We start from the raw sequence: 20,916 nt of genomic DNA on the forward strand, positions 1-20,916 counted from the left end.
TGAGTTCCCTGATCTTACCACATCAGACCCTGCCCTTTCTCTAGTCTCTAAATTTATTGAGATAAATGCCAGTCTATTCTGATTTTATTTTTTAAAAAACCCTCCAAAGCACAAATTTATAACCTATAGTTTCTATCCTATCATGCCACTCTCTTGGCACAAAGATGTGGGCTATGCCTCCTTTTTCTTCCTTGGTGCTTGCAACGGAGTGGCATTCAGGCCTTCCAACAGAAATTAGCAGAGGAAGTTGCACATTGTAGCAGGTAAATAACAAAGCCCCACACATTGCTTGGTTTGAAACGAGGTATTTTACTTTGACATCAAAGTAGAACTTGTCGGCATAAGCCCAAAATGACTAAGTTAAAATCATCAGCCTTCTGACCATTTTTATTCATCCCCCAAACAAGCAGACAAGCCCACCAGCCTTATCTATTCAAATGCCCCACCTCCTGCTTTCCTTCCAATAATCTCTTGTAGTTTTCCACAGTCCCTCTGCCTTCATGCGTTTATCAGTTTTAACAAGGAGCTTCCTCAGAGGGGCCTCTTATCTACTCCACAACCTTTGAATTCACACCCATTTGGGGCTGGTGTGGCCTCCAACAGTCACTCTAACGGTTGCATCAGACATTCTCTTCTGAAGGCACAAAACCATATTTTCATTTATTATTATTATAGAGGTGTTCATAATTATTCAGGGATCCCTCTTCACCATGACCTTGCCGATATTTATTATTTTTGCAACAGTTCTGGTTTTTAAGGAATGGAAAAAATAGCAGCTGGGGCCATTTTTAATTCCACTGCTGCATCTGTGGTTGGTTATCTTATGATGTTGACTGTGTAAATACAATATAGATATCCTTTGGCCGCTTCTGGGTCCACCCACAAAATCCTCATATTTCTTGAATTGCACTTGTCAACCCTAAGACTCATCCCAGCTAATTGCACAAAAGGTGGGACACCCCCCTCCCCCTCGACTCCCGTATGCAGTCCCGCACGAACTGGTAGAGCCGGTGGGGTCAACGGTGGGCCAGGCAGCTGCAAGGGCACGAAAACCTTGCCCACCCCCTCCCAGGACTGCCAATGATGGGGCCTGGTGTGGGCCATGGGGAAGAGGGGTCATGAGGGCAGGGGGAGACGCGCTCACCCCGCCAGTTCACCTGGCCGAGAGGGATCGCTTGGCTGGTTCCTCTCGCAGCCGCCTTCCCTCTTGCAAGCAGGGTCTCCGGGTCCTCAGACTGGCAGAGGTGAGCCACGTGGCCGGCGATCAGCTTCTGAACTGCTGGAGGAGGAGGTGGCTGGGAGGAGCGCCAGGAAAGGCATTGGAGGAGAAGTGTCTGGTGCGTCCTTGCCAGCGCAGCAGGAGTTCTGCTGGGGGAGGGGGTGGTCCTGCTCGCGAGGAGGCAGGAGGGGAAGCTGGTCTCTGCTCCTGATTCGATTGTGACAAGAATAGGGAGCAGCCGGGCGGACGATGTCGAGCTTCCGCCTTTTAGTAAATCAGTGCTTTAAAATCAAAGGCTAACTTTCATCGCCTTACTCAGGTTTTTAAAATTAGTTGCAAACTGAAAGAGCACTCGAGAAAAACCTTTTTACATCAGTGCATGGTGATCTGGGAAAATTTGGATACAATTTCTAAGCACTGTGAAAGGCATGTCGGACTCTTTTCTCTACCTTTTCCACTGCACCCCCCACCCCGCCAATGTGATACGGCAGTGGTGGCAAACCTATGGCCCGTGCACCTGAGGACATTTCTCACATCACCTACCCCTCTGCCCAGCAGCCCAATGGGAGCGCTTCCTCCCTCCCGTCTGGGGTAAGGCGGGCAGCTCACATGCAGCGTGTTCCCATGGTGGGGTTGGAGAGGAGCTAAGTGAGAAGAGAGCATAGCTCACAGCATGGCATAGCTGGAGGGGAGCAGAGCGCTTGGCCACAGTGTGGGCTTTTGGCGCCAGCCTTGTTGCCCGCTGAAAACGTGGGAAGACTGTAGGGTTCTTTGAGCTTCCCATTTACAAGTAAATGTCGAACCCAGCATTCCAAACTAAAATGTCTTTCCTGGGGGACAAAACACAACAGCAATTCACAATGGAAGTTTCATAAATGAGCTGAATTTATAGTCCTAGTTAAGCACAAAGCATTCTGGACACAAGCAGCTGTGAAATGTATTTTGTTTGTGCAGAACTCTCTCTCCAGGGACGTGCTCACTTCCAACTGAAAGGTAGGCTTGGAAATTAGCTGTGAAGATTTTCTTCTTTCCATGGCAAAAATTCTTTATGTGGGAGTTGTGACCCATCTTTGGGCCAAGAGTCAGTCCAGTAGAAAGAGGAAAGAAAAAAAAATCCCAAAAGATTCTAAAGCATTTATATGCACGAGAGAGGAAAAAAACCCTCAAGCCCACAGGGATGGCATAACTTACACAGGGAAGAAGCCTGTTGTTTTTATCAAGAAACCATTTTCAAGGAGAACTTTATATATGAATCCCTATTTTCCTGCTGCTGTTTTTGTAACAAGCTGTAAAACTGGCGTTTGATGCTGGAATGCCGAATGTTCAGAATGTTGCTGCATAACATGAAAGGCCATGCAGTGCATAACACTGCTTAGGAAATGCAGTTATGTTCTATAATGTTAGTAAGAATGACATCTGAGATGTCATAGATGAGAGCAAGAAGGGGATGACACTGATGGGGTGTTTGCGGGTATACTGGGGCTGAGGAATAACCTCATCCTGCAGGATAGGCATAGTTTCACAGCCAGGTGTGGAAAATGGGATCTCTTTAATATCCTAACGCCTTTCTATTAGCTATTTGGCTGTTGCTGCCAAAATCTGAGACCCAGGTTGGTTATGACCTTTTTACGAAGGTGTGAGAGAAAACAGAAAAGGAGTTGTCCCTTCTGCTTGTGGGTGTTTTTGACCATGGTGGGGAATGTGGACCATGCGAAGGGCAGCATCCTCTTTACGGATATACCCATTTGTATCTCCCAACAGGGAAGGGAGATCAGATGCTCAGGATTTATAAGTTCCAAGAAGATGGTAATCCTTCCAAGTCTCTTTTCTTTGTCTGCAGGCTAGCCTGCATCTTCTGGAGAGCTTTGAAGAAAAGCTTGTATTAATAGTAAGCTATTGCCTTGATTCCTGCCTCTGCAGCTTGCTGTGGCTCATGTTACTGAAGCAGCCCCAGTTCGGATACTCCCCTTGGTATCAAACTGTTGAGGGGGCAGGGATCAGGCGGCAGCAGTCTAGTAGAGGGCAAGGCTCTGAACCCAGCTTAAGAGGGGACTGAGGGACAGGGATGGTTTCCTGCTGGGGCAAGTGGGTTTCCTAACCAAAATGGCTTTTCCTCAAAGTTCTCAGCAGGGTTGGGCCTCTCTTGCTATTTGCCTCAGCAGGGAGTGAGGGGGACCTACTGGAGGCTGGGGCAGAATAATGGGAAACCAGAAAGGAGTATGGCAGCGCTAACATTGATCAGGGCATACGTTTTCATCAAATAGCAGCTGTTTCATCAGATGTACTACTCTGAAGCTCAAAACAGTGCTTTAGTACCTGTGGAAGGAGTCAGTCAGTCTAATGAGACTTCTTTCGTCTCCCCACCCCCACCATACAATCCAAAATGACCCTTGCAATGCTGGTAGGAGACGCTTAGGAACAGCATGAGGAGAGAGCCGTCTACAGTGGGAGAAGTAAATCAACAACCCCAATGGAAATTCTCCACAGGCTCTAATATTTGGACAAGAAATGGCTTCCAGAAAGCAACAGATTTTGCTTTGACTTGTCATGCTTTTACAGGCTGTCAGTCATTTTAAATTAAACTTGTTAAACATCAGTCTGGCAAATTCTAACATCCTTTAGCAAATGATAGAATTAGCAGAAATTTTAAATATTACAGGTGAGAAACTGGCTTGTTACAGCAAACCCGATTTGGCAACAGCTGGCCAAGAAACCATTCTGTGGGCCTAAGTTGGCCTGAGCTTCCCGCTGATGGGTGGTTCAAATGCCGACATGACAGTTCAACCCTTGCAGAATTTCTGTACTTGTCTAGCTTCTAATGCTGACATAGATGGAAAACGAAGCATGAAGCTATTTTAAGATATTTTAAGCTCAGGGGTGGCCGAACTTGTTTAAAGTAAGAGCCACATAGAATAAAGGTCAGCTGTTTGAGACCTGCAAGACATGAATAAATATTGTACACACCTTTATTAAAACTCTTAATACTTTCTTTGCACAGAAACATACATATGTATGCACTTTACAACACAACCTTGCTAGACTTAAAAAAACCCCCAAAACCTGGGAATAACAGTCCTCAGAAGACAAGCATAGGGAAAGGTCAGGAAATTATTTTTTGGCACCAGTTGGTACCATATAAATCACTGACCATTGTTTACATAATTATGCATCGCTCTGCCTTGACGCCAAGGTTAGTAAATACAGCTCCTACAAGAGCGTATGAAACTAAGAGGGAACCTGCACCACCCCCTTTAATGTCATCCCTCCTTCCAGTGGCGCTCTCAGCTCTTGTGTGCTATTTCCCTGTTCTTGGTCTCTGGGTGATCTCTGTGTTGGAGAAGAGCTTGCAAGCCTCTCTATTCCCCCCACACCGCATCATACACAGCAGAAATAGTTGCCTACCTATGGGTCAGCACTCAGAGGCTGATTGAGGTCCCGATGCTAAGCACACTTGACAGTAAGCCTGCATTAAGTTCTTCCTTGACCTCCAGGAGCTGCATAATATGTGTGAAACATGTGGCTCTCGAGCTGCAGTTCGGCCACCTCAAGCTCCCTGCTTGCAAATTGGAGTGCTTGAGCTTCAATTTGAAACATTTGATCCTCATTTAAAAAAACTGTTTCTTGGGGCACTGCTGTTGTCAAACAGCATAATCCTAAATTATGAATCCAGATTACTGTTTCCTCAAACTACTAGTGAGGCTTGTGGTCTGTATTTTCAGGCAAATGTACCCCCATGCTCTGTAGAATATTGGAGACTGGTCCCGCTAGTCCAGCTTGAGCGGCGTAGGATTCCAGCAAATTAGCCACAAGGTTGAGATCTATATCCACAGGTGTCAAGTCAGCTGCTCCTGTGCCAGAATCATCTTTCAAATCACTGTCAGTGTTTTGGGATGAACATCCTTCATCAGCCTCAACCTGTAATAAATGCAGAGAAACAGAAACTCATGTTGTTTTTTATTAGCACGACAAATACTTTCCTTTTAAGCTTCAATCCTGATGAAAATGCAAGCTTGCTAGCAGAGGCAAGACCAAATTTTAGAAGCAAATCAGAAGCTTAGCTTTCCCTTTTCACTCTGCAGAAGAGGAGGCCTAACTTAAGCATACCATTCTTGGCTGGGTGGTGAAGCTTTTCCCAATATTGGTTGATGCAAGTTCACTGTCCATTTCATCCATATATGATTTGAGGCTTCCCACTGTGTCATCCTGAGATGGTGTTTCCCCTTGGTTATCGGTTTTTAGGTCTTCATCTCTGTCCAGGAATTCAAACTCTTCTTCCTCTTCCAAATCATCTGAGTCCAGCTCTTCTGAAGTTGTTCCTACAAATAGTACAACCAAAGCAATAAAGATATACAATTAGCAACAAAGAGCCAATAAAGTTGTTGGTAATCATTTGTGTTGGGGGAGAGAGATGCATGATTTTTATAAAGATACTCCCCTGCCCCTCCCCCAAACAAGCTCACCTAAAATTCTGTCTAGTGCATCTGTGAATGAGTCAACATCAAAACTGACAGGAGCCTCTGAAGATGTCCTGAAAAATAAGTTTGCAGTATTTTTGTATATAATTATGGCATCTGAGAAACACTGTGATCTATCCAAAAGCACAGAATTGGTACAACACAATCATGGCACCAGCTTTCTTAAGCTAAATGTCCTTTTATCAATTCTAGGATCTTGCCTACCAAACCTCAATACTATAATGCATTGTTTGGCCTTTCAGTTGCCACAAAACCCTTATTTTAGCCAAAACAGAGCAACATGTCTCGTTTTCTAGGAAAAAAGACCTGTGTGTCTGTGGGAAGCTTGCTTATGAATGCTGGCAAAATTAACAATTTTCATTCAGAGTTAAAGCAACTTTACTGATAAGAGCATTAAAAAAACCCTCAACCCCGCCCCCCCACCCAAGCACAGAGGCCAAACCCCTACTGTAAGGTTTATAAACCATTCCCAACCTTATCTGTTTATTTGCGTCCTTCAGGTGCGTGTGTCAAATGCTCATTACTGGCAAGTTCTCCCCATCTTTGTGGCAACACATAAAGTATGCCTTGTGTCATTAAAAAATTTGGTAGGATTGTGTGGAAAGCTGAACAGATCACAGTAGTACAGAAATGTTTACAAAACTAGGAATCTTAAAGTGACTAGGCAGTTAAATGCATACCATGGCATTTCTGCTCCTTCGTGTGTTGATACTTTAGACATGAATGCCTTCATGCTTTGAGTTACTTCTGTTAAGTCGCAGATCTGTTCCTCCTCATTGGAGGTAGAAACAGACTCACTTCTTCCTTGAGCCTCTTTAAGGATCTGTTCCAGAGCATCTGGAGTGATCTCCAGCCAATCGTCATCTGAAACAGCAAGATGGGGAAAACAGCTGTACATTCAACACGAAGACTTCTGAAATACTGTGTAAAATGTGGACAAAATATGAAAGGAACTGATTATGGCAAGTTGTCACCGCTCTCTAGAAACAACAGGAAGAAGGATATACCAGTTCTTTTCTGCTTCCAGGATAAACATCAGCACCACTTTTGTATTCTAAACAAACATTACAAATGAGACTATTTATTTATTTAGTCCTTTTTTAATGCTGCCCTTCCTCTCCGGGAGCTCAAGTTGTGTACATCACTTTCCCCTCCATTTTATTTTCACAAGAACCCTGTAAGGTAGGTGAGGCTGAAGACAACAGTCTGTCAGGAACTAGGGCAGAGGCAGGATATGTAGGCAGAGGTCTGTTTTGCAGCCACAAATCAGTCAGCACAGTCACAAATTCTGCAGTGTTTCAAAGACACACACAGTGATTGCTCTTTAATTCTGGGCACTGTTCAGTTTGACATGCATGAGCCACTGGTGTAACCTGAACTAAAAAAATGAATGAGCATGCAAGGAAAAACAAAATGGGGATCAGAGGCTGAGTTCTGCGATCTCAGCTTGATCTTCTATGTTGAATTTTATTTTGTCCTCAACTCCTTCTCTACAAAATGTGTATTTGTCTCCCAGTTCCTTATGTTACATACATCTATATCCTCAGAAATTATATTAGGCCTGCCTGAGGCTGTCCTCAGGTGGTGGCGTTAACTGAATCTTGCACTCAACTGACAGGGTTAACAGATTTATTCAGGGTTAACAGATCAGGTGCAGGTTGTGAAATTGAATTGCTTCGTCCCTCCTCTCTGAATACTCACCTGCTTTACTACTGCCTCTGCTGTTACACAGGACTACGGATAATCTGATTTAAGAGAACCCAGCTAAGCTCTCATTCTTCTGATTAAACCTGGGTTCTGAAACAAGGTCAGGAGCAAAGCCCAGGTCACTTTAACAAGCTTGAACAAAAGGCCACATACAGTGATGAAATGTGGCAAAACGGTACTATTCATATAGCAGCATGCAATTCTTTCACTCATTCCTGAATGTCTGTTCTTTGGAAACATTATACGTGCACAGAGCCATGGCCACACAAGTCATAATGGAGAAAGGGGAAGAACAGAATAAAGACAGATCAGGCAAGGAAATATTTAAGCAAGTCAATACTTATTTAGATATTTGTACCCTGCTTTTTCTCTCTAGTGGAGACCCAAAGCAGCTTACAATGCTGTTCTTCCTTCCTCCATTTTATCCTCATAGCACCCACCCTGTGAGGTAGGTTGGACATACAGTGTGTGGCTTGCCCAAGGTCACCCAATGAGCTTCCATGGCAGAATGGGAATTTGACCCTGGGTCTCACAGATTTTAGTGTGGCAATAACCACTATACCATGCTAAGCCATGACAAAACACTGATTCTAACTAACTTTTACATGATTAAGATAACTTGCTATTTATTTATTTGAGAATATTTCTATGCTACCTCTTTAGCATCCCTTACAAGGAGGCTAACCATTAAAAAGCAACCGTTTAGAAATAATTGCTGCTATGCTACTCAGGAATAAAAAGATATTTTAAAATTGTTGCAGTGTTTGGGTAGTATAAAGACAGTATTCTACACCTTCTGGGGTGTTTTTTTTTGTAATAGATCTGATCTTACTCCCTTGTGGTGTGTTTGGAAGCAAGGCATCTGCTTTCTACACAAAGCTGAAGGCAGGGACGCTGACCTTTTTGAGCCCACATACAACTCTGCCACCACAGTAAGCGGAGCCAAATGTGATACCTCCTCCCTCCCTTGCTTTGTAAGAGCACTGCATAGCAACCAAGCAGAACACATGAGATTGCCTTACTCCAAGTTTAGCCATTAGTCTGTCAAGATTAGTACTATCTATGTTCTGGCTGGAAGCATGGCCCAGCCACTGGGAGGACAGTAAGCAGGGCTTTTTTTGAGCAGGAATGCGCAGGAACACAGTTCCAGCTGGCTTGATGTCAGGGTGTGTGGCCTAATATGCAAATGAGTCCCTGCTGGGGGTTTTCCACAAAAAAGCCCTGTGTGAAACAGTGGTGACATCAAGGGGTGGTGCTAATATGCAAATGAGTTCCTGCTGGGCTTTTTCTACAAACAAAGCCCTGACAGTAAGTCTGGAGAAGGAATGGATGGGCTTCTGCTTCTGAACACTTACCCCAACTCATGCAACAACCTAGTTCTCCACTCTAAGACTAAAACAAAATTCCTTCTCTGCTTTGCAAAAGAAGCTCATGGCAACCATTAGTCAGGTCACAACCCCCACGCCACCATCCTTACTTTGCCTCTTTTTATTCTATTAAGAACACATAGTTTACTGAGTAAGACCACCAGTCTATCAGGTATTGTCTCTTCTCTGGCTTGCAACTATTCCTGGAGACATACATGCCATTTAAATTTTTCTCTGGCTCCCCATATTCATAAGAGTTTCTTATCAAGTATTGTCTCTTCTCTGGCTTGCAACTATTCCTGGTGACATGCATGCCATTTAAATTTTGCTCTGGCTTCCCATATTCATGAGAGTTTTAATGTGGAGACTGTTTTTTTACAAAAAATGTTGCTACTGTAAAAAAATATGAAATCTTATTTTCTCAAATAAGAGAAGAAGAATAAAAAGGAACAAAGGTTAGTCCAAGAAGGGAGGGAGAAAGTCTGGAAAACAAAAAGAAAGGAAGCCTGAAGGGGGAATGGAGCCACACACTGACTAAGGAAAGTCCAGATGCTTAACAGTCCTCTTGTGACTGTAGCTGCTATTGCTGCCATGGAAACTCCTCTAGTTGAAATGAGGACAGTCAACAACAAGCTCCACCTTGCAATGGCACTGCCCAATTTTGGAAAAGCTCAGTGAGTGTCCTAGGAAAAACTGCAGGGTGTCACACTGGGGAACCCTGACCTCGGCAGACACAGGATAAAGAAACATAGTAAATAAGCAAGATGTCTACAAAATGCCCAGTTTATGATCTTGCTCCTTCCCTCTCTGTTCTTACCATCTTCTGGTGGAAGACTGCATGCTTCTTTTCCAAAATCCTCCAAATTAGTTGCTTTTAATATAGAGAGAATTTCTTCACCTGGGCTTCTGACAACAGAACTGTCAAAACAACCCAAACACCCACATCCCCCAAACATCAATTAAATAAAGTTTACTGAGGAAAATTTTAGAATTACTCTTCCATACTTTGTGATGCTTACCACCCAGAACAAATGCAGATAGCCCAATCCCAGTACACATTTTCTCGTTTCATTATTTCTAAATTGGGCTACAAGGCAGATCAATCAATTTTAAACTGGTTCTAAAACAACGTTTGAAAGTTCTGAAGATCAAAAGAGCTTCTGTGGCAAGCAGAAGGCACTAACACTTGTCCCAGGTGTTCCCTGATTTTTGCCAGTTCACCCAGTGTAATGTCAGGTGGCAGCGGCCACAGTTTGCCACCAAAAGAACACACTTTACACAAAGAAGGTCCCGGGTTCAACCTTGGTCAGCAGATGCAAGGAAAGTCCTCTCTCTACCTGAGACATCAGTTTACAAGAGTAAGCAAGTTTATCCAGCCAGTGGTTCTGGAGGGTATACGGTGGGCCCTTACAGGAAAGTGGCAATAGGAAAGTTCTCTATTCCATGCTTGTAGTAGTCTGGATCCAAATCTGTATTTACAAACACTTCTGAATGAAACAATTTCATCCTTTTGCAAATGCTTTGTCACAAACATGAAATAAGATAGCATAGCCATATAGCGATAACTGGTCAAAACACAGTCTTGAGGAATATACAGCTGGACTCAACAGACACACAGTATGCAAGCACCAACAAAACACACCAGTCTAGAAATTTTGAAAGCAAAATCAAGGCTCTTACCTTTGAGGATTGATTATAGTCTGCTGAAAATAAACTTCAGCCATATGCAGTTTTTCCAGATATGGAGCAGAGCCTTCCAGCTCATTCTATGAAATTAAAAAATAACAATACTCCAATGTATTCCATTTTTGATAAGAGGTATTTAATGGCACATCTACAAGAAGTATAATGAGAGCATTGGGGGGGGGGGGATCCATGAACTCTACACTAATATTGGAGTCTGCTATTTTGTTGTAATGACATATTCCTTCAGTATAAAGAGACAAAGAAATGTGCTTGCACCAGCTACACAAAATGACAGGATTCAGCTCAAAAGCCCCCAAATTTAGCAGCTGCCTAACCAAACAAAATGAAACAACTGCAATGTAACAAGTAATATTTTTACAGAGCAGAATGTACTGCATAATGATACAGATGATATATAGAAGACATTGTTGCAATATGGCAAGAACACATGCCAGTGATAAATAAAAATATGCCAAAAGGTTTCTGTGACAAAGTTTGTCTGATAGCCACTTTCAGCAGCTGTTTTAGTTATAAATGTTCCTAATACAAACAAGACCATGACGCAAACCTAAATGCCAAATCACAAGAAATTTGCAGTGTGATCTTAAGAAGAGTAAAATCCTTCTAAATCCATTTAAATCAATGGGCTTACAAGGGCTTAACTCTGCTTAGGACTGCACTTGTTAGCCAAAGGTTAAAAAAAATGCCTTTTAGCTAGCTTTTGTATCAATTAAGAAAAGATTCTCAATTCTGCAGCAAATAAATGGCTTATAAGCATCCCACCTTTACTGATTTGTCCAATAGCAGACATGGTGGCATTTGATCTGTAACATAGCTTCTGATTAGATAAATTCATCGCCCAAACTGGTTTTGCTTGCTTTCAAATCAATTCAAAGTATCTTACCTTAAAATAATTATTTTTCTTCAGACTGTTCAGAAAGTTGTCCCACAATGGACCACTTGACACACGTTTGCTAGAATCATAAAACACTGAACTACACTTTGAGCACAGGATTTCAAAACCATGTGCCTGTAAAGACAAGTAGGAAGGAAACAAAAACACATTTTTTTAAAAATCTCTGGTTCTTAAACGTGAGGATAGCAATAACTTAAAAACATACTTGTATTCTTGGCAGAAATAACACCCACCAATATCCAACAACCACCCAAGTTACAGCTTATAAAGGAAATGAGATGTGAACGATTTTGAAACAGAAAAGAGGTCTAAATAATTCTCTGTCTCCTCTAAGGCACCAGGGAACTCTCTAAATGGGACACAACTCTCTGACACCACGGACAGAGAGAGATACTTGCTGCGCTCACATACTTGCCTTGCTCCTCTCCCTTGGAGTATGCTTCTACAAACTCCAATCAACCCAGCCACCTGCATTCGGACATTACAGTAAACTTAAGCTTAATTCAGGTTTAAATTGTGCTCCACATGTGATGGGCGGAAGGTGCAAGGCAAACAAGATGTGATGTCCGAATGCAGTCAGCTATCTCTGGTTTCTCAACGTGGGAGACGCACTTATGAAATAAAGAAAACATTTCAAGAGTATTCATTATAAGTCACACTTCTCCGTCAATCCACCAACTAGTCTTGTCTCTGAAAGATGACATTAAGGGAATATACTTACCAACTTCATGCCCAGCTCATACGCTTTGTAGTCAGGATGTGAACGAGAAGGCAATGAGTACCCACTCCGTCTGTCTGGCACAAAAGACTGCTGAACCATCTGCGCATATAGACACTTCGTAAAAGTGACCTGAAAATACATTTAAAAAAAAAAAAAATTATACACACTAGCCTCATTCTCATGTCTGCCCAGCATATAGTGAGTTACAGTTATCCAGCCCAGAGGTGGCCATTGTGTGCATTGCTGCAGCTAGGTCATGAGGAGGGAGATGAAGAACCAAGTTGGCAGAAAGCTCTTCTGGTATCAGCCATCACCTGGACCTCCACAGAAAGTGAGGCATCCAGATTCAAGCTCAGGCTCCTTACCAATGCTCCCTCTAAGCTGCAGAGTCTTGTGAACAAAAATTCTACTTCGTGAGCTACTGGCATTAAAGTTGTGAGCTACTGCATAAATTGTTGTGCTCTGGGGCTATCCTTCCTGAGCTAAGACAAAAATCTGTGGGCTGGAAGCTAAAAATCTGTGAGCCAGCTAATGCTAACTCAGCTTAGAGGGAACACTGCTCTTTATCATTGGTGATGGTATCAGTGACACCCCGCTGAGGGCTGGGGGTTGAATCCCTAAGTCCATCCCTCCACAATTCAGGCACAGGACCTTCATCTTTGATGGATTTAATTTCAGGCAGCTCTGCTGCAGCCAGCCAGCCATGGCTTCTGACCAGAACTTCTGGGGCAGCATCTGGTTGGCTGTCCATCAACAGATATTTACAAGTTGTTTTGGGCTGGAGTGGGGTGCAGTTCTGCAGAAGTGTAGCAGCATCCTAGGGACTGTGGAGCTACAAAAATGTTGTATGCAGCATCCAGATTCACCAAATGCTCCAAGATGTGATGATATAAAGCACCCCATGGCCATATTCACACTGCAGCTGACCCCTGCAGCACCCTGGCACTTTCTCTACATACAAAGGAATGCCGTGCCTGATCCCAAAGGACTGTCTGCAATCTTCTGTTCATGCAACAAGTCATCTTCTGTTCATGCAGCAACTTTGAAGTGCCAGCCAATATAGCATGAGCGGATACACTAGAAGATGAACAATCACTAAAGCCCCCACCTTTCTCACCAATGGGGACAAAAAACAACTTACAACATTCTCCTCTCCTCCATTTTATCTTCCCAGCTACCCCCGTGAGAAGTAGGTTAGGCTGAGAGTATGTGAGTGGTCCAAGGTCACCCAGCAAGCTTCTAGGCTAGTGTAACACTCTACACAACACTGTCTTTAAAAACTGCAGGACCCTTAGGATCCTGGCCCCTGGTTGTTCTATGAAATTACATATTCTTAATTTTCCGTTGCACTGCAGTTTCAGTTGAAATCAAGAGAGCTTCTCACAGAAATGGATTCTAGGAAGCTTTAAAAAGTTCTGTATCTCAGGTAGCGTCACAAGAACCCAAGTCCATGACGGAATTCAGAAATCTTAAATGAAACTGTATGATCAATATGTGATCATGTGACAGAATTAGTAAAAAAGCTGGCTCAACGTAGCATTATCACTTACTGAAGTCATTATGCGTGTTTCAGGAAGGAACACTTTGAAAATGCGGCATGCTTTTAAGTCAATGGGGTCTCGCAGGTAAAAAGCTTGGACGGCTGCAGACACTAATCCAGGACGTTGCTTCAGTACTGCTGCAGCGCCTGCTGGAAGGTAACAGTGAGCCTGGTGAAGGCAAGTTTGGATTTTCTCAGGATACCTGTGGCACAAAATGGTATCATAATGGTAACAATGTTCTAACATGACCTGGAGTTTTCTTATATAAAACATTTCCTGTTTTTTTAAAAAACAAAATGAAACAATCTAGTGGAATGTTTAAGACTGCACAGATCTCTGAGCAAATGAAGTGGAAGATTCAGTTTCGCCAGTGAAGCTGAATGGTCTGAATGATTAGCACCGATATCTGCCTAGCCAAAGGAAAAAAAGTTCCCTCCCTTTTCTGCCAAACATGACTGACACTAACCCTACAAAAGGTCTATTTCAATGGGGATTAGTTCTTTGGTTTGCACTCAGTGGTTCAGAAGCTTACAAAGAAAGTAATTTACCCCTGAGTTGTTGTTGATTGGCCTAGAGCCGCAATAAACTGACTGACTGACTGACTGTAATTTACCCCTCTAAGAGTAGACCTCTGCATAACTAATGTTTAGCTTGTCTAGATTCAATGACAGAAATGTGCTATACTGTCTTCATAAACAAGACTAAAAAGTCTGATAAATTATCACTGTGATAATCTATACAAAGGTAATATTAGTCTAGCTCTGGTTGTCCATGATCACAGCCCCTCAGTTGTAACACACCTTACAGATCTCATCAGAACTTGCAGTGGTCCCACTTTGAAGCCCCCTGCATGAATCTGTCACTTTCGTGATTAAAATAGATCACCTTTTTATCATAAAAAAGAAACAGACCATTGAACATATATATCAAAGTACTTCTATAAAGTATTCCAGGCAACATTATCTCTGAATAAGGTCACTTACCCACTGATGCGTTTATATACTGCTGCTCTAATAGATTTTGCAGCTACAAAGTCCCCAGAATGGGTAGATAGTAGCTTCAGCGCCTGAAGAATTGTAAGATTGGTAGCAGGTAGTAAAGTCTCCTTTTCAGGAAAGTTTGTTAGTGGAATTACACACATTTCGCCATGGTGCAAGAACACCTGACCAAAAAAAACCCAAAGTACATTTCTTATTAATACATGCACAGACAGAAAGAAAAGAATCTCAGCAGGAGAAATATATATCCGTACAAAAGAGAACCTGCAAGGACTTGCGGTTCCCCCCCATCTTGTTCTCCCCCATTTCCTCTTTCCCTTCTCTGAAAGGCCCCACAGCCTCTTCCTTTTTCCTGCTTCCTTCTCTTTCCCAATTATCAGCCATCCTGGCCTGGGCTACCTGACCTTGTCAGATCTCGGAAGCTAAGCAGGGTCGGCCTTAGATAGTATTTGTATAGGCAACCTCTAATGAATATCAAGACCATGATGCAGAGGCAGGCAATGGCAAACCACCTCCGAAATGTCTCTTACCTTAAAAAAACTCATCTAGCTTGCCACCTAGTGGTGCATAACATTAAAGAAGCTAGAAATTCTGGCTGCCAGACAATCTTAGGATCTCCTGGGTATACTGCACACACTGCCATACGATCATTATTTATGAACAGCCGTCCTGCCTTTATGTGTTCCCTTGACTTCAGCTTTCCACCCTTCCCTCCTCCTGGAAGTTCTCTTCTCCATTTTATCCTCACAACAACCCTGTGAAGGAGATTAGGCTGGCCCAATGTCACCCAGTGAGCTTCTATGGCATAGTGACTTGAATCTGGGTTTCCCAGATCCTAGTCTGACCCTCTAACCACTATACCACACTAGTTTTGTAGAGTGTCTGCTGTCGAACAGAAGCAAACAGGTGGGTCATTTAAGTTGCCTGTAGCTGTGTCAGGCCTGGCCCTCATAAGTCATCCCTCAAAGGTCAAAACAACTCATGAAATGACCCTATCCCCTTCCCCTATCATTAGCTGACAGAATGAAAGGTTGGCAATACACAGCCATTGAGGTCAGAAGCAGCAAAACATTCACTGTTTAAGGTCAAAGGCCACTACAACTGGGGCACACAGAGGAATATAGCACAACTAAGGCAAGAGCACAGCAACATTAAAGACTCTTAAAAACACACAAACACCTCCAAAAATACAATTAAAATACTTTAGCCTTTAAACATAGCTCTGGTCTGTATTTTCTTGGCTGCCAAGGCAAACTGTGCCAGTCTATAAAAACCTTACTGATCTACTTTCTCCTCCATAGAAGAATTTATAACTTTTAAAATCTCAGCAATAACGTTATTTATGAGCTCTGTATAGGAAGGGCAAGCAAAATGTGTGCTGTTTAATCCCCAATGTATTTAATATGTTTCTGAAAACCTGGGGCTTTTTTTCAGGTCTGAAAAAAGATATGCATTGTCTGGCCATGACCCTAATCTCTGGATTTAAGCATCTACTGATGGGGCCACACTGAGAATTAGATATATTGATTATATACAGAATGTATTATTTAAATTATTGCTGCTCTGGTAATCAGCATTCTTAAATCTCTCTTACCCGATTGATGCTATTCTCAGGGTTCAGCCACTTAAGAAGGTAGTCAGCTGCTTCTATCAGCAGGAATTCACCATCATTATCATCCACCCTATCCAAACAAATGATACTCAAATAAACAGGAACTCTTGCCCCAATCCAGCTTTAGCTGTGTATTTGTATCAGATTAGGGACAAACAAACAGAAAATAATCCAGCGTGAACAGATGTTGGTATTTGAGCACACATCTGATTTACACCTGATCCAGCAAATCTTATGCACAAAGAAGTCAACTTCTGTGTGTGGATCTCCTTATCTAAACCAGGGAACATCTATTCACTTGAATATAGTGTTGATATTTCCCCTTTACCATCCATTACTAATTAAACCTTACTTGAAATATCTTCTGATAAGAGAGCTAAATCAAACCAGACCTGCTCTGTTAACTTTCAGGCAGCTTTTCCCATTTTCATTCACAGAGGCACTAATATCTGAACACTTTCACACAAACTACTGTTCCCATTTCATATAAATTTCAAATTGAATTAGAGAATAGCTTAAAAGTTTCAATCCTACACACATATTTAAGAAACAAGTTGTGTTGCTGTCAATGGTGGATGGTTCTAAATAAATATGCTTAAAATTGTATTGTGCTGCAAGGCTTTTTGTGCTAATGTTTCCATTCTGCACAAGTTCTGGTTTTGTTTAAAGATCAACACAGCAATGACATAAAAAGGTTGTGTGGACCTACATTATTAATTCAGAGAGTTCAATACTGGGATAAGTAAAGTACTATACACCTGCACTACCATTACAAAAGTTATTAAAAGCTTTCAGCATAGGTCTAGATGACAGAAGACGACAAAGATGATGAAGAAGAATTGCAGATTTATACTCTGCCCTTCTCTCTGAATCAGAGACTCAGAGCAGCTTACAATCGCCTATATTTTCTCCCCCCACAACAGACACCCTGTGAGGTGGGTGGGGCTGAGAGGGCTCTCACAGCAGCTGCCCTTTTCAAGGACAAGCTCTGCCAGAGCTATGGCTAACTCAAGGCCATTCCAGCAGGTGCAAGTGGAGGAGTGGGGAATCAAACCCGGTTCTCCCAGATAAGAGTCCATGCACTTAACCACTACAGCAAACTGGCTCTCCGGAAATGGGTTTGTGCTGCCAATTCCAAAACAGTGCAACACACAATCTGTTTTACTGAATCAGAACCTCAAAGAGTCTATGCACAAATGTTAATTCTTTTTTGCCCAGATAAACTTATGGACAATTCAGACAAAAAAAGGCTGCCATAACTTCTGTCAAATCTTATAATTAAATTGTGTGTTTGGTAAAATAAAAATTACATTAAAATAATCTTATAATTAACATGATTAAAAGATAAAATTACATAGTTATTTGAGGTGACTGCACTGCAGTTTCCTGTTTTAAAAAATCCACAGAGCATTTTTTGTTTTTACATAAACATAACGGAAAGGTGCTTAAAAAGGAAACTGAACCCATAGGGTTTTTTAAATTATTATTATTAATAGTTTATTTATATTCTGCCCATTCCCCCATGGGGGCTCAGGGTGGCGCACAACATAAATAAAATCACATTAAAATCATATATTAATAAAAGCAATTGCAATTATTCCATAAACAAATAGCTCGGCACAAGTTTTGATGAGATGGTGCAGCTGGACAGTGCAGCAAGTCTGCGCAGTAGGATATACAGTGGTCTTCCAAGGTTATCAAAAATTTAGATTTGTCACTGTGGAAGTAGTATAAAGGATTCAGATTTTGATATGTAAAGTGTTGTTAGTACAGAGTAAGTACCTGGCTACCAACTCTGGAAATTCCTTTGTAATTTCTCTTAGAAGATACACAATGAACCACTCATCTTCAATGTTATCCCCGAATTTTGTGAGACCGCCAATATGAGCAGGAATATCACCTAGAAAAGAGGAGGGAAGGCATAGTAGATTGTTTCAGTATCAACCAAAATTATTAAAATTAATTTTTCCATTGTTTTATAGGGTAAGAGTGGGAAAGAAAAATGGAAAATGAACAACTATGCATATCTAAAATAGCTCAATTTCCTTTTATAAACAGATTAGTCAATTCAATAGGGCTTTGTTTTGTTTTTTATAACACTGAATACATAGTGGAGGAAGTATAACTTTAAAACATTATATGAAATGCCTGAAGAAGGGCTACATCTACACAATTTCTTTGCAGAAACTGAAACCTCAGCATTCTAATGCCATTCAATGTTTTACAAAATTAGGATGAGCACCACAATCTACCACATTGCTCCAAATGTCAGTCTGGCGTCCAACTAAGTTTGCAGAAATAATATTGAGATAAAATTATGGTTAGTGTCTATTTTCAGAATCTCTGCTACGGTATCACCACCTATATGTTCTGCCAGTTTTTGAAGAATTGGGAGTCCCTTCCTCCACATTAGAAATGTCAGAACAGAAAGAGCACATCAGCTTTACCTTTGGCTGGCTTATACTTAAGATTAAATGGCTGGTTTTGCCATATATAGGAAACCAGGAGGGGTGCAAAGTGTGCTAATATCTTCTCAATATATGACTGAAGAATTTCCTGTTGATACTCAGATGCTTCTTGTTTGGGTGTCAGCAGAAATAGCTGGTACTGCACTGCATCTTCCACAGCTGCAAGGCGTAACTCCTTCTCCATTCTGCATTTGACTAAGCACCCTTTAAAGAGAAATACCACAATTCTTTACACAAAGGTATAGACGATAACACCTCCAACACCAAATACTAATCTACGCTGTCAAATTTAGAAATTCTTCTCCAGAGCATTCTTCATCCTATTTTTGTTCATGGTGTCAAAAACAGATCTAAAAAGGAACTTCCTAATGACCTCTTCACTATGAAACTGATTACTCTGCCTTGAAATATGAGAAGACAAGTGTCATAGATAACATTTAACTTTAAATTTGGAGTGTGACCATGGTTCAGTGATACAGCATGATATTTTGAGAGGGGGCAGTGCTACTCCATAATGGCTGCAAATCTCCAGTTAAATGGATCAGTAAGTGGTATGGAAGGTCTCTGATGGAGATCCAAGAGAGCTGCTGCCAGTCAGAGTACACATTAGTGACCCTGATAAACCTGTGACCTCATTGGTCTAAGGCAGCTGCATTCATTTAAATTAAAATGCTTAAATCCCAACTTTACACATAAACAAGGACTGGACTCTTATTTGGAATCTCTGTCCACACAGAAAACCACCCCCCAAACTTTCATCACCAAATATTTGCAGACCAGTTATTTATACAAAGGCCATATGAATAGTTGTTTTAATGAATACCTCAACATGACATAGCTCTGCTTCTATTCACTTGCAGTTAAGTCATAAGTCAAAGGTGAGATAGCTGAATGTATTTCCTGGCTAGGATTATATCCAGCAAAGACTTTCATGTTGCTGCAAAGCATTCCCCTCTTTGGGGAGATTACTTGGGAGGCTCAACCTGCTTAACTTCCATTATCTTATCACTACAGACAAATCCCCCTTCACGTACATATGAAACTCTTTTTTGGAACACTGCTCCTCTACAATTACAGTTACAGAAATGTGGTTTGCGTATTAAATACGCAAAACTGGCACATGCAAACAAAATACCCACCAGATAAACAACTGCACACACCAGCAATTCTATGCACAAATGCCTGGGAGTAGTTTCTGCTACATGCAGTAGAGGTTTTTGTTTGTTTGTTTTTTGCTGTTAAGTCACAGCTGACTTATGGTGCCTCCCACTAGGCTTTTCAAGGCAAGAGATGTTTGTCTTTCTCCATGTCACAGCCCTCGTATTCCTTGGCAGTCTTCCAACCAGATAGTAGCCAGAGTTCACCCTGTTTAGCTTCCGAGATCTCATGAGACTAGGCTATCCTGGGCTATCCAAATCAGGGCCTCTTCTGAATAAACATGCGGGGGGGGGGGGGGGAGAGGGTTGCTGCATACACAAAGTGTGCATGACTAGAGAGAGTTGGTCTGGGTATTGTTGGCTACTTAGTGAGTGTCAGGGCCCAGTGGGGTTTTGGACCTTGGTTGTCCCCTCTACAAGAGCAATAAGAAAATTGCTTTCACCCAGAAAACATTCTGAATGCACTATTTGGATACAGGTTATAGGTAACTATATTGGTCCAAATTAAGATCCAATAAAAAACCCACATCATACTTTTTTCATTAGGACCCTCTAAAAAGCATATATGTGGATAAAGGATATAGGTGACTATATTGGTTCAAATTAAGATCCAATCAAAAAACCACATCATACTTTTTTCATTTTTTTTTTTAAAAAGGTAGTCCCTTGTGCAAGCACCAGTCATTTCCAACTATGGGGTGACGTTACAATCACAACGTTTTCACGGCAGACTTTTTACGGGGTGGTTTGACATTGCCAGTGATCTACACTTTCCCCCCAGCAAGCTGGGTATTCATCTGACCGACCTCGGAAGGATGGAAGGCTGAGTCAACCTCGAGCCAGCTACCTGAACCCAGCTTCCACCAGGATCAAACTCAGGTCGTGAGCAGAGCTTAGGACTGCAGTACTGCAGCTTTACCACTCTGCACCACAGGGCTCTTTAGGACCCTCTAAAAAGCATATATGTTTTTGACTTCTCCTAATCAGGCTGGACAGTGACACAAAAATTCTTCTACAGAACTCAAACACCTGCATGTTATTTTTGCTGT

The 20,916-nt window shown here is 41.9% G+C and overlaps 1 protein-coding gene across 1 annotated transcript; it reads right to left on the reverse strand.

Moving 5' to 3' along the window:
* Nucleotides 1–4,171: 4,171 nt before the first annotated feature.
* On the reverse strand, nucleotides 4,172–19,903 carry ECD (ecdysoneless cell cycle regulator). The gene is made up of 14 exons (XM_060241220.1): nucleotides 19,871–19,903; nucleotides 18,690–18,914; nucleotides 18,025–18,142; nucleotides 16,225–16,312; nucleotides 14,616–14,794; nucleotides 13,642–13,834; nucleotides 12,092–12,220; nucleotides 11,359–11,484; nucleotides 10,449–10,534; nucleotides 9,586–9,686; nucleotides 6,375–6,558; nucleotides 5,680–5,747; nucleotides 5,324–5,535; nucleotides 4,172–5,134 (listed from the first exon to the last, which is right to left on the reverse strand). The coding sequence occupies exons 2-14, from the start codon at nucleotides 18,892–18,894 to the stop codon at nucleotides 4,910–4,912; spliced, it is 1,914 nt and encodes a 637-aa protein (XP_060097203.1). The 5' UTR covers nucleotides 18,895–18,914; nucleotides 19,871–19,903; the 3' UTR covers nucleotides 4,172–4,909.
* Nucleotides 19,904–20,916: the final 1,013 nt, after the last annotated feature.

This window comes from Heteronotia binoei, chromosome 6, assembly GCF_032191835.1.
Source record: "Heteronotia binoei isolate CCM8104 ecotype False Entrance Well chromosome 6, APGP_CSIRO_Hbin_v1, whole genome shotgun sequence".
NCBI lineage: Eukaryota > Metazoa > Chordata > Lepidosauria > Squamata > Gekkonidae > Heteronotia > Heteronotia binoei.